Here is a 15,127-nt window from a genome sequence, read left to right on the forward strand (position 1 = left end):
TTTTTTCATGGTGTAATGCTATTTTCAATAAACGGCAAGTTACTTTTGAAATATATTCCAGCCCTGTATGAATGTAAGCGGATGGCACAGAATGACATATAATTCCAGCAGGTAAGTACACAACAGCTCTTCTGTCTTGACTATCTTTAATTGAGAGAGCTGCAATAGCATGGTTTCAATTATAGATTCCAAATTATCTATGTTAGCAGCACTTACACTTGTACATAATGAGAGATATTATGTTGGCAGTGTTTTGAAATGGTAAAAGAATGCTCTGAATACCAACTGCTATACAGTTTTTGGCAACTTGTTTGTTTTTTCATTTTTTATGTTAATGGTTCGACAATCACAGCACTAAGAAAAAAAGAAAGGAGAAGAAGCTACAACGACAGGCTGCAAAGAAAGGAAAAATGGCTGAGAATGTCAAGCAGTGTGCCTTTAGAGCCGCCCAAGAACGCAGATAGCAACCAGATTCAAACATGTAATGTTTCGTAAAACCTACATGACTTCAATTCTAATGGACTACTGCAACGGCGGATGTGTCAAAGTTCCTACCCAAATGAAGTCAGGCACCATCTCCCTAGAATTTAAATTAGTCCTTCCCACCTGGATAGGAAGGCCAGGTACAGCGCACATAAAGTCACCTGTTGATTGCTGTCACTGGCAGAGCTGGGAACTCAGCCTAAGACCGAGGGCTCCTTCATCTCCTTGGAGTACAACGTTACACTGACTTCACGTCACGATTCCAAGTTACGGTAATACATAATGAATTTTTTCAGCATTCTTAAAAAGTGTGCCGTGAATTATTTCTTTGGAAGCGGACTGCGCGTACTTAAATGAACATCGACTGTATTTAATCTGAGAACAGTCTCCTTGACGCACTCTGAAGAGCCTTGTTCTTCAGGATCAGTATATCCATAGTCAAAGTGAAACAGTCAAAGAAAAAGCTATTTCCGGGAAGTATTACAGCAGACATCATTATTATGATAAAAACTGTGTAAGTAATAAAGCTGGGAAGATTAAGAGACCGGTGCCTCTTCCAGTATTCTGACTCTGTCCACAGACTCCTTATATTCAATGAATTATCTGCATTATATATTTTTTTCAGTTTGATTAATTTCTTAACTACAACAAAGCTGCTCCAGTCCATGGAAGCTAGTGGAAATCCTTGACATAAAGAATACTGATGTCAGTAAATGTTATCTATTTCTGAAATCCACACATAAGATGGGTGGGAATCTGGAGCTTAGATCTGTTTGAAATCAGTAGCCTCCCCCCATGTTGGAATCTGCTCCTCATTTAGTTTCTTTACAAGCAATACTTTACCTTTATACTTTTTAATACAGTATATATATAATACTTCATAATTTTTAATACAGTTCTAGAATTCAGTGGAGCAGCGGCCATGTACATTCAGAGAGACGGCTTCTATTAGCATCACAAATCTAATATTCCAATTAGTTAAAAAATAAGCAGCTTATAATCACTTCCCTCATGTCCTAAACATATATCTAACACACACATATATATAAAAAAGGGATATTAAGTACTGAAACAGCTACTACCACACATAAATAGCGTATGCCACAGAATAAGTTTTAGAAAACCGAATCCTCCTCAGAACCCTTTAAGAAGTGACGTGGTGTTAGAACGCTCTCATACATAAATCTGCGTTACAAATCACCGAGTCATGTGTTTTTCATCTACATCAAATAGAAATTATACTGAATATTGCTTCAGCCATTGTACCTACCTGACTCTTATCCGGTGCAGCAAGCTTACTGAGCGCGCAGATGTTAAGACCACCATAATCTCTGTTGGTTTCTTTGGCTATTACAGCAGCTCCAAAACACCACCATCAATGACTTTTGCTAATTACATTGCTTCCAAGTCTGCCAAGTATATATTCCCTAGAATTATAACTTTGCAAAAAAATTTAATTCTTATGGAGACTCAAGTTTTAGTATTTCTGGTTGAATTTAGCCTCAGCCTCTCAGCCAAAATTCTGTTTTCTATTTCTATCTGGGAAAGGGCATTTTTTCAGGAGTCAAGAATCCTCAAATACATCAATTAAGTTAAAAAGAGAATATTCCAGTCACCAAGAGAACCAGAGTTACATTCCCACAACTTCGGCATGCACCTCACAGGTAAGCAAATATATTGGATGTTAAACTTTCCCAACAAAAAGTTATTAGAAAAAGACCTTTCCTTTACCTTTCTCATGAAAATTTTGAAGTTATTAGCTTAAAAACTGGTGAAAACTGCAGATCACACAACTAAATTTGTAGTTACCACTCAGCCTAGAGACACAATTCAGGTTCCTAATACCAAAATGATCCGGTTCAGTTTGGCATTATCTTTGGAAGCAACTCCCATAGATACTTTTTTTTTTTTCTCTACAACATAAATGACACGGTTTCGAGTTGCCCAAACCATTCCTTCTGGAACATTTCAGTGTCTCAGGAAAATCTACCTAGGAAAAGAGCTGTGACAGCTGTAGGGGTTCAACATGGCAGAGGATTTTAAGAGCAGGTTAGATGAGCAACTATCACAAGTGATCACGATCGACTTAACCTACAAGAAAGAAGTTAACAGAATGATGACCCCATATTCTCAAGTCTGTATTTTTGTACATGTCTGTGAGAAACAGCTGCTGCCTCACCTCTGGCATGCTGAAAGGAATCCTTATTTTTGATTTTAAGAATTTAATACATCGGATCCTGTTTTTATGGCCCTACATCACAATGCTGAAATAACACAATTTAGAAATGCTTGAAGTTGCACTAAAGTGTAAGTTTAATAGTTGCAAGTTTAACTAACAACTTACAAAGTTTTAAGTCCAGCAAGCTCTCAGAGCTGCAAAGATTAAGCATTACTGAATGATACTATATTCCTGATGAGTTACTCCTGTTGGGAGGAGCCAGGAGACTAGCGTGAGTGTCTTGGTTCTAACTCCTTGCTTTGACACGGGCAGTGTGCCTGACTTGGTCGTGATCTTGATGTTCTCAGATGACTACTTGTAAAACAGAAATATTAACAACGATCTATTAAAAATTCTCGCATTGAAGATGAGTAATACAGAGCAGTCACATAAAAATACTACAGGAGGTGTCTCAACATCGGCCGCTTCATGTTCCTTCCTCCCCACGTTAGAAATACAGCAGTGAAATGCAAAGTAGATACAACCACTGACCCTCTTTTCTTAGTCAATAGGCTTAAGTTTATTTTTTTAAACCTGAAAAGCAGAACATCATCCTAGCTTTATATTTGCAATGGCTTTTTCTGCATTAACAGCTTCACTTATACAATCTGTCTCTAGAGACTCTCAAACTTTTTTTTCATAGCCTCCTTCAGTCTTCACCTCCTAATGTAGAGCATGTATCTTGCCACCTGGCTCGCTGCCTCCAGCTATTTTTAGAAGCTTTTCCATTTTGATGGACCACTGCAGATCACATTCAAACAACATCAACTGCATTTAAGTGAAGTTACAGATGTGACAAACTGACAAATCTGGGAAGAAAGACAAACCCAAACAACTCATACTATTGTGAACAAATAAATCCCAACATCATTACTTCTGCTGTGGGTGACTGTTTTAGAGTTTCGTCTGTTCATCTCATAACCCCATGGATACTTGATTATTTTTTTTTCTGTGATTTCCTCTCTATAAACATCTACAAAAGCGAGTTTTAAATGCACACTTCTTCATCTTACCCAGGGGAGCCATTTCAATCGCTCAGTCAAACATATATTTATCAACTAAATAACACTTATTCATTTAAACTGCTGTGTTATTTACCCAGTTGAATTACTATTTTGGCATATATATTTGAAAAGACTGTTTTACCACTCAAGTATATTTGCCTTCAAAGCTATCAAATAGGCAACACATGACAACAGCAACGCAAAATCCCCCTGCTAACTTGTCAGCAGGCCTCATCTTTGAGCTGGAGGTCAGTTTCAAGGTGGCATCTGATAGGACATGCCCCGCCAGCCTTTAATTTAACTGATGGCAAGCAGTGTCAGCCATGGAGGCAGATCCCTGTCTACACTGAAACCAGATTTACTTGAGTATTTATTACAGGCTCCTCTCCCATGCTGTAGTTAAAATTAAAAAATAAAAATGAAATCCGGCTACCAGCAGTGTCACGCTACAGACATCACATTTAAATAGCAATTAACTCCAGCGCTTTGACTGTGTGCCTTTATGACGGTGACGACTGTAAATCGCATCTTGATAGCACTCTTGAAAAATATCTAGCAGAATAACCATTGCAGCGGATCCATAATGAACTACAAAGAAAATCTGGACAACTTAAAATCAAATACAAGGAACAAATATCACCAATGTCAGTTAAAGAGAATTCTCTTTTACTTCTCTTCCTGTACCTTTGCATTTCTGATAAATCACTGCTGCAGGCATAGCTTTCCTTATGTTTTTATCTAACTTATTTTTCTCCAGGGATTTTCACAGATGACTCGGGATTCCAAAGAAATTTATGGTACAGCTGTGTAAAGGAGACTATTCAATACAAAAATATACGCCACTGAACTTTTTGCCAAAAATGAATGCGTGGGAATTACTATGGTTAGAAAATGTCTTTTCTATACGAATTTCTCCTGTGGAAAAATCAGTGCGATGCACTATTACCACACCCATCACTTCCTACATGAACTTATGCTTCAAAATATTTACTAGTAATCCCTAAGTGCCCTAAGACCCAGGTGAAAACAGACTATTTTTGAAACGTGTACAATGGAGTGACTGCTGATGACAAATTCCCACAGCTACAACAAAGTAAAAAGCCAGGAAATCAGAGTTTGTCTGGAGAAGCTGCTATGACACATCTTGAACTTCAGTTACGCTGAAGATGCTGAGGTACTAAATGAGCTCTATTTTGTGAAGTGAGGAGGAAGGAAGCTTCTGAATTTGTACGAGCTTTCAGGAGTCCAGTAAACCAGTTTCTGAAACAAAATCAAAATCTTGGGTTTTCTAGTCAGTATCTCACATTTCTATTGTGGTGAAAGGAAAGAAATTCTGCAGAGAGCAGCTGCTTAACACCACTGCTCTGGCTCAGCTGCAGTCAAACGATCTGGCGCTGCAGGTAGAATTAAGAAACATGCCTTAATACCCTGAGACACCTAAAAATTTAGGTACACCTTGACATTCACGCAGGCATGGCTTCACAGATTCAGTGTTTTCAGAATCAAAAGCAAATTGTAACTGAAATAAAATTACGATCTGTTAGTTCACGGCATTTCACAAGGAACAAATATATACCAGCATGAATTTCTAGTATGAATTACTAGATGAACATAACAATCGTCTCTGATGGTATACAATACACTTCATCATCTAACTTTAAACACAGCAACTCATACCGTCACCATCAACACAATCACAACAATAAAACTCCTCTTCTGTCCTGAGGGACTTAGTCAAATACTTTGCTTCTGCTAAGGCAGCCCTAGAAGCCTGGTGTTTTTCAGAAGACCACATCTGCAAGCCTTCATAGCGTCCATATTAATACTTCTGCTTGCTAACCTGTTAATTAAGATCTACATTACATTAGCCACATAACTACTTAATAAGATTAATTCACCTGGAAAATGATGGCACGTCTTGATTAAATTGAATGAAGGTAACGGAAGCGACATTTAAAATACATTGATTGTTATTACATTTTGATCATCTGTTTTAAAGCGTCTGAAAGGAAACAGTAGAAACCAGAAGACTCATGTTGTTTACGTTGTTAGTAAGGTACGAGTTTTTCATCTTTTTGTCTTTCGCAACATGAGAAAGAGCTCCCTCCTGGAGTTCTGGAGTCCTCACGCTGGCCGGCGAGCAGGACTCGGTTTCAGCAGAAACACAGCTGGGGGTAGCACCAGTGTCTCTGGCGTTCAAGTCAGAGCCTAGTCTGTTTGCACCCGAACCCCAACTCATACATACGTAAGGGTGGCACATCTTCCCATTTAATAATTTTGTTATTCCTTTAACATTGCCTGTCTGCTGCATTGCTAATAAAATATCTTATTGATTAGAAAATAATCATTTCTGTGTGCAAACCAAAACGTGACTTGGAGTCTCAGCATCTGGCAGAGGTCTCAAAATTATTCAGAGAGAGCTGAAGACAACCTAGACAGCTTCGCAATGACTGCTGAGTTTAGCTTTCCATAGCTATTCAAGGTAAGTTTCTGCTGGATTAGTAGAAATCTGTTTTCCCCCTCTCTCATCTCAAGCAAGTAAGATGGTGCCATATTTAAGAGCAAATTTAACTTTCTTCATTTCGTTACTGCCCTTATATTTACAATGCTGAATTTGATAACTGGAAACAAGTATTTGTCATGACATTTCAATACTTAAACCATTTAATTAACTGTAATTGTCTTTTCAAAATCCACGCACTGTGGTAGACTAAGTGAAATACCTCATAAACTGAGCATGGATCAAGCATGTTTGGTCCACAGAGACACAAACCCTGAACTACATGAGTATCAGAACACACATTCAAATCTGCCTTTTCCTTTTATTATATTTATGGTCACTGAAGTGATCTTTCAGGTCCACAATCCTTGCCCCTAATTATCTTTGGTATCTTTTAAAATGTGGGTTTCTAGGATCAGAGACCACAGTCTCCTACTGTGTTTTTCAGCTTTATATTGCATAGCCATAGCAAATAACCGAGATAAAAAAATACTAAGTCAATTTTGAATTAGTAGACAATCTGCTAAATTTGTGAGCACACCAAAGCCAGTATGTCATACACAGAAAAACTCTCCACCAAAGCATTCTTTACTTGGATTTGCAGATGGAGTTAGTTTGGATATTTCCACAAAAATGGTAGTTTATCTTAGGTGTCCTCTGAAATGATTAAAGTTGACTTTTATAGTATACTCTGTCAATTAGAAAGGAAACAGCACACAGATAGTCACATATTTTATGGAAATGTGTGCCTAGCCCACTACATAATTTTAAATGTAGAATATATTTTTGGCATAGATTAACAGAATCTAGGCGCAGAAAAATCCCATAAGGTCATCCAATTCATTTTTTGTGAAGAAGCAATTATTCCAAAACATGCCTTTTTTTTTTTTCTCTCCCCTTTTCCCCTCTAATTTAGATTTATTATACCAAAATTCTAACATTATCCTTATGGAACTGTAGCAGACAAATGGGCTTCGCTCTCAGAAAGTTTTTTTTAATGTCATTACTACCTCTCTCATCCCTGTAGCAATTCCATAATTCTACGGCAGTGCCAACTGTTTGGCTTTTACGTACTGTGAAGGGATACTACCTTATCGTTTGTATTAAGAAAGGAATTTTTCCTTACTTTTGCCTCTTAATCTAAATCCCTAGTTCGGCACAACTTCCGGAGCCCAAAGGCAAAAAAAAAAAAAAAAGCAGCTATCTCCTGCTTTGTTTCCAGTCGGAGCACTGTGGGCTTCACGTGGAGTTTTACAGCAGCACTGAGGATTCTTCTACCCATTGCACTTGCCTACTCCTTTCAGACATCCCCGGTATTAGCAAGACGTAGTGTGTAATTACAAAAAACCTGCAACTGTGTTATCTTAATAGTGAATTTTGTTTTCGTTAAGATATGAATGCAGTAATACAGTAATTGACATTCCTCTTAAATTGCAGTTTTATTATTTCATGCCAGAATTTAGTCTCTTAATAAGGAACAAGCAGATCAAATTGAAATATCTGCTTTTTTTTTTTTCCCCTTTCAAATTGCTCTACTTTAAAATGCCTTGCTTGCTGAGTAGGCACAGCTTGCGTTTAAGTGGCCGTTCTCAGTCTAGGGGTTAAAGGTTTCTTTGGGAGACCCATGTTTTGAAAAGAATGGCTTCATCCTGAGTTGTGTCAATTATAGAAAGGTCACCCTCCACAGCCAGAGCCCTGAGTCCTGAAATGGTTGTTGTGTTAAAAGCTGTCAGAGGCTTTCCTAAAAACTGCTGGGACAGCAATATTAACTTGGACATAACAGAAGGGAAGGTGAGGTAGAAAAACTTTTCACCCTTCCCTGCTATGAGAATTTGTCTGTTAGCTATTCCTCGTGTTCATCCAAACCTGTCATTCCTGTTATTCCACTGTGGAAGATTACTTGCCTAAATATTGTTCTCTCCCCTTCCCCCAGATTATCAACATTTCAACAACCTTCTATAAAATGTCAGAAGAACACGTAAACTTTTCCAACATGCTCCGAGGAAAGCTAACTGAGGCAATTTAAGCCGTAACTAGCAGTTCTGTCTCCTTGTCTCCTCTACAGGAGGTTACCGCTCCCAAAACAGCCGGCATCTCAGCCTCTTCAAATGTGCAAAGCTAATTAGAGTGGGGCTGGGATAAACTGCCAGAATTTGCACTGAAGTGCCCCAGGCAGATGAGCACATTCCAATTCAACAATCCCGCTGCCCTATATTTGCACGGAGATGGCAACGAAAAGCTGCAGGGGAGGGAATCTGGACACGTGTTAAGCACGGCAGTTGTCTGCTAAGTGACCATAATTGCAGACCTGAGCTCTTCAGGTTCCTGCCTAAAACCATAGGGTCTCTCACCTGTGCACAATCTGGAAGAAGTTCAGCAGTAATACAAACACTCTGCCTTGTACTTAGGGATGTGCTGTTCATCCACTTTGACCTACAGTCAGCCAGAGATGAAAGCCAAGCCAACAAACTTGTAGTCAGAAAATCTACAGTTTTTTTGCAACCACTTGGATGCAGGATTTCATGAAAAGGAAGAAGCCAAAATTAGTACCTCCATGGAAAATGTGAAGAAGCTGAGGCAAATCCATGAAATGATCCGGCATAGCAAAGAACAACTCAGCTTCCTTCCCCAGCTCTATTTTATCTGATTTTTTCCCAATATATCCAATGCAAATACCTTGTGTTAGCATTTGTTTCTAACGCTGGCTTCAGCAATCAGCAAGTTTAACATGAGCCACAAGTGCTCAGCTCTGAACAAAATTCTTCTGTGGACCACCAGCAAGTGCTCTTACTTCTCTTTCTGTTTTGGTGCACTATGGCCTGTGAGGTGCTTTGACTAATTGAAACGTTCGGTTCTGTCTTCTTATCATCATTTCCGTAATAACCAGGAAAAGCCTTATTGCAATGTACGAAAGAAAACACCTGAACCTCACCGGTAAAAAAGCATTCAATATAAACTATTAAATCCTTTTCACGGCATGTAATTTCTCTGCATTTTCAATATATACTTTCTCGGTTTAAGAAAGTATTTATGTTTCTAGATTTTCCCTCATTCTTCTCATTGCCCTGTCTCTATCGTCCTCCACTGGAACACACTTTTTTTTTTTTTTTTTTAGGAGAAAAAAACGTTGCCTACATTCCTCATACTAGTATCACAGGACAGATTATTCACTGAGGGTCAAATTCTGCTGTCCTTGATGTTTTCTATTAGAATTACATCTGAGAAAGAAGAAAAAACAGGGATTTGGTTCCAGCTGGAAGCCAAAGTTCTTGATTTCTCACAGGCAGAAGAATGTACTTGCCTACTAAATCCAGCGTTTTCTCTTTCTTTGAGATCTGTAAGCTATACCTGGAAACAGGACGTATAGCCAGTAAAGCGTACATTCTCTGACCAAGCACGTCTTCCTTCGCGCCCGAGGGAGCACATCTTCATTAGCGGGTGCGGCTCGAGCCACGGCGCGATTTTGCGCAGTGATGCAGAGAGACAGCGTGAGCACAGCCGCAGCGAAGCAGCAGACCCGCCGAAAACCCCGGCGATGCCAGAACCCGCCGTAAACGGAGCTCCCGCCTCCCCCCCAGCGCGGGCGGCTACCGCCGAGGAACGGCAGGAGCGCGGACCCGCGCAGCGCCGAGGGCCCGGAGCCGCAGCCTCACCTCTGCCTCCAGATGGCACCGTCGCCCCGTCCTCGGCGCCCGGCGGCCCCGGCCGCATGCCGTTGTTGAAGGTGTGTCCGTCGGCGGGCTGGAGCTGCCAGTTCAGCCCCAGCAGGTGCATCGCTGCCGGGACACAAAGGCGGGGACAGTGAGCGCACCGGGAAACGTTGGGGGTGACAACACAGCTCACGACAATTAAGCATCTTTTGCGACTTCTCTCAGGGGAACGCTAATAAGCTAAACAAAAAGGCAACAAACAACAAAAAGCAACCCGAAAGCAAGCCCTGGTGACTCGCATAAATCAGTCTTACTTTTGTTCACTTTTCAGATCTTCTAAATTACCGGAACACAAAAGGAAAAACGCTTACAGCTATCAGAACAGAGAGGTGAGCGTTTTGTTCAGCCCTTGGCATGGCGCCCTACCTTTCCGACGCACACGTTACAGGGGCATACGTTCTAGGGAAAAAAAGCACGACCGCAAATACTAGCTCTGAGTTTAAGTTACAGGTGATAATTTATAGGTTGATTATAAAATTATCTTGAGCCCCATGTATACTAATGACATTGTAATGCAATTATTTTGTGTTTATTACCATTTATCTAAATCAACAGATTTAACAGCCTCTGTCTTCATTTTGCAGATGAAACTTTGCTGACAAACCCAGGTCTTTGACAATCTTTAACCTCACGGTTTTTTTCTAATCCAGTGGGTGAAACTCAGCCACCGGGGCCACACAGCAGCGAGCCACCGTAGCCCAGGCCAGGGAAGGTCTGCTGCCAGCAGAGCTCCCTGGCAGCAGCAGCAGCACAGCAGCCCGGTCTCTCCCATGTCCCTGTCGCCGGGGCAGCCCCCCAGGTCCGGCCCAGGCCCCGCAGCTGCGCCCGACACCCACCACACGGAGCGGGAGAAGGGCCACGGCACCCCCCTCGCCAGTGCATGAGTTATAGGCCCAGCGGCAGGGGCTAATTGAATAAGTCCTGCGCATAATGCATGAGTCTTGACAGGTCTGAATCACTCAGCCAGGGGATTTATGTGCATCTTCACCTTGTATAAACAGAAGCTACCTGAATACATCTCCATACTTTCATCCTATTATCCCTATGGCATCCTCCCAATATAGAGGAGTGGGGAGGGACGGAAAAGCTCACAAAGATTTTTTTTATTCATATTCTTTACTTCCACCATCAGCACTCTTCCTGTTTACGTAGGGTGTATGTAAACCTACATACGACAGAGAACAGTATTTGCAGTTATATACTAAAATGGGATTTGAGGGGATCCACTGTCAGTTTAGGGGCAGAAAATACATTTGATTACGGGCAACCTTACAGTTGCTCGCTTCTGCAGTGTCAGATCCCCATAAAATTAGCAAATATTTTGTGTCCAATTATAAGCAATCGTAGAAGCACTGGAGTGGTCACAAATGGACCGTCAGTGGCCATATAGCTAAGTGTTCAGAGATAAAACATTAGGGATACGTAAGGCAAAAGAGTTATCACAGGAACTGCAATTTACACTGCTTGAGCCATCACTCAGATAATCTCCGAATACAGGGAATCCACTTAGATGTGACCGACCGATATACACATTCCTAAAACCCAAGAAAACAAAACAAAGCACCCCTCACCCCCCGAAACCATCTATCCCAACTCCTGGAAGTCTCTCAGCACACAATCTAGGCAGAGTTCAGCCTCCGTATTTTTGACAAAAGCAGCTGAGAAGCAAGATGGCTTTCACAACACCACCTTCCCCTAGACATACCTAGGGGCCAAGCAGATGTCTAACACTAGTAACTACAATCCGCGGGCATTTTGTGGAAGAGGGCAGTTGCCAGATTTTGCATTCATGCTGAATTGGCAAATTTTTTTTCTATTAGGAAAAAAAAGACTTGAAAGAAATATTAAAGCATCTGTTACTTTAAAAATTACCAACTATGATGTTCTGCTCAGAAACTACTCAAAATTTATTTCTAGGGAATGTTTAAGAATCCCTGGGAAATACACAAAAATTTTATATGGGATCAAATATTTTATTCAATTACAACTTTTTTGTTTCGCCAAAACAAAACACTTTCAAAGGCTTTTCGGTCTAATCTCAAGCAACTAATTTGCTTCTCAGTATGGCAATGAAACTGAAGAATTATTCATAAAGCTGAAAGAGCAAGCAAGTCGCTAGCCTATACAGACTCTCCCCATCGAGTGAGAGACATCATCTGTGCTGTAGACGTGAGGGGGCCGGCAGGTAGCGGAGCAGCTTGTGCTGTGTTTGTGCTGTCAGCAATTCCCAGGCGATGCGCACACGCCGGGGCTCCAAAGACAGAGGTCAGCTGGGCCACCCCCGTAAGATTGCGGGAATTTCAGAGCCCCCGAACGAAAACAAGTCATAGAGGAGAATTAGACTTTTGTGTTTTATACTCTCAGTGTGTCTATTCAAAGATGCAATCTTTTTTTTTTTTTTTTTTTATTGCAAGTGTAACCACAAATGTAGGTCACTTGCAGGGATGAAAGTCTGCTGCTTCAAGTGTGAACCATTCCTTACAACAAAGAGATAAAGAAATCATAACTAATAGTCTGTCTAAGACAATTATAGTTGCTAACTTATAATTACCAGGTAAATTCAGACAAGAAATTATAAAAGATCCTATTAACATGGTATAAAGAAAAACTTTGATCCATCTGCTTCCAAGCATGCCATGATTTCATTAATAACTCCATTACTCTGTGTTTTAATCATAGATGCACATTAAGGGCGAACAATTAGAGCTCCTTCCTAACCAGGCAGGGTTTTGCATGTCTGCTGTAGTCCCTTACAGAGAAAAGATGCGGATCTCCTGCACAGCTCACGTAGCCATTACATGATCTACAATCTTCCACCAAGACAGCTGGAGTCATGCACATGAGGAACGTTCACATTCTCCCAAGAATAGCTGGAGAAAAGTATGTCACAGGGGCCTGAGGGAAAGCTCCGCGTTTGCGTGGCACATCGCAAACCTGACTGGCAGCCCAGCAGGGAGAACAAGGAGCTACCTATTCTCTCCTGCTTCAGAACGCTATGAGATGGCAAATTTATACGATTAACCTTTTGTTCTGTTAATCAAACAAAAACGCCTCGAGCAAAGGAATAAGTAGAAGCCTGTTTAATTAGAAATACGGGGATCCACTCAGAAGTGCAGTGCCTGTGTGTCAGAAAAGAAATTTGGGCTAGTGAATTTGTGCCTCTTTCCTATTTTTTCTATTGTGTAGTTTTGGAGTTTGGGTTATTTTTTTTTTTTTGAAACTACGACTAAATAATCTGCAATGCTGTGGCTTTGCCTTCTCCCCCAACGACACATTTTCATTGGATATTACAGTACTGGACACATCTGAAAGGACTTTCACCAGACAGCTGAGCCGGGATACTCAGCTAGATCCAAAGCTGATCACCAAGGTGAACGCTGATTTTCCTTAACAGCCCACTCGAACGCATTTCCAGAGCTCTACGTTTGGTTTACAGATTCACCTTCAGGGACAAACACATCCCTGAAGATCCAAAACACAAAAAAATGTCATTTCACCTGTTACATGTATGGTGTATTCATAAATTACATTTTACAGGGTACTTGAGTATGTTTTGTAGGTACTTGGGTTTTTTTCCCTTCAACATTAAGCATATTTTCTAAATTCTTGTCTCTGATCAGGTATCAAATATATTTTCAAACATTGTGCATGGCAGAATTTATCTGGTTCATTTAACACTCACATCTACTAACTCAAGATAGTGAATTGTGTATTTATATTCCCTAAAAACCGACAATATAGAAACAATAAATCTTGAAGAGGCAAACCCCTTGAGGTTTAGGTAAAAAGTAATAATCGACCTCTCACTCCCACCCCAGCAACACACACATACACACAGAGCGAAAGCACCCGGAAGCTAAACCTGCACGGCCATCAAGAACAAAAGCAGAGAACTCGTTCCTCACTCCAGGTGGTAGAGCTGTCAAGGATCAATCTAAGACTTCCACAAGAGAGAGGTTGCTAGAGTGAATCACATACTATTTTAAGAAATCCCCAAAGGTATACAAATCCACAGAAAAATGACAAAACCTACACGCAAAACTTTGAATGTTCTCTAAGACTCAGCAGCGTCCCCTCTCTTCGTTCAGTCTTCTCTTGTTCTGGCCATAAACCCAATGCCTGCTCTGTTTGGAGTTTAGTCTAATGGACAATGGTTTCCAAGCTCTTCCCTTTGTGCTCTCCTGTCACTCTTGACCATGTATTTTTAAAACGAAAGACCTCCCATGTCTTCATGTGCCATAGATCTCCCTGGAGTACAGCTCCGTATCTGCTAATAGGTAGAGCAGAATCGGGTGTTGCACTTACCCCTCTACTCTGTGGCGTTCCTTCTTAAAGGGAGAAACATGCGGATTAACAATCCACCATTCCCCCCATTCCCCCTGCATCTTCCCAGCTGAGGTCTGAGAGATATACACTGTTTGCTTGTTAGAAAAGTCAATATTCCCTGAGTGACTCAAAAAGATGGGGAGGTTATAAAAGTGAACAGAATTCAGAATGTTTCCATATATTAATTTTCCAGATGGTCACCCTTACTAAACCCTAAATTATTGTCATCCAAAATGAACCCATCAGTCTATGATCTCACTTTGCCAGGACACATCTAGTCATATTACGTTTAACTGCAGCAGCCCAGCCTCTTTTCATGTGAAAAAGAAATTGGTCCATTATATCATGAACATTAGCAAATGAACACTAAAAGCCTATTTGCTGTATGTAGGCTATTGTATTATAGGGGAGTGGAAACACTAGAAGTTTCCTTTCCATCCACTCGTGAGGTGAAGAACGATGTAAACTCTTGTTACTCCAGTATCCTTACTCTTGAGAAACATCAGTGTGATTTTTCCAAACCAGGCCTAACGAACCACAGACATGATGGAACAAAAGGCACCTAATAAATCTTAGCAGCCTGTGATTTTATAGAATATATATTCAAAGAACTATCTGCACACCTATTTTTTCTTTCATATGGTCTGTGTAGTGTTTTAATGCACCACAATATTTGTATGAAGCAGGAGAAGTTTAGCGCTTTACAATTCTGGGTGCATATAGATGGGTAACCCAGATAACTTGAAAGGAATAAGTGTATCCCCCGAAATTTAAAAATAATCAAACACGACTACATGCTTACTTTGTATTAAACGTTACTCATCTGAGACTCACGGTTCTTCACTAGTTACTACTTGATCATACCACAGACTCCAGGAATACCAGA

The 15,127-nt window shown here is 40.6% G+C and overlaps 1 protein-coding gene across 20 annotated transcripts in view; it reads right to left on the reverse strand.

Annotated features, from left to right (window-relative positions):
* The window catches only part of TENM2 (teneurin transmembrane protein 2), a 668,147-nt gene that overhangs the window by 121,842 nt on the left and 531,178 nt on the right, over window positions 1-15,127 (reverse strand). For 17 of the 20 annotated variants that reach the window (XM_063349520.1, XM_063349517.1, XM_063349514.1 and 14 more), the window contains one exon: window positions 9,859-9,981. The exons of the other annotated variants lie outside the window; for them this stretch is intronic. In XM_063349520.1, coding sequence (XP_063205590.1) covers window positions 9,859-9,981 — 123 coding nt within the window. The remainder of the gene's footprint in view (window positions 1-9,858; window positions 9,982-15,127) is intronic. 20 annotated transcript variants of the gene reach the window in all.

The sequence above is a fragment of the Chroicocephalus ridibundus genome, chromosome 11 (genome assembly GCF_963924245.1).
Source record: "Chroicocephalus ridibundus chromosome 11, bChrRid1.1, whole genome shotgun sequence".
Classification (NCBI taxonomy): domain Eukaryota; kingdom Metazoa; phylum Chordata; class Aves; order Charadriiformes; family Laridae; genus Chroicocephalus; species Chroicocephalus ridibundus.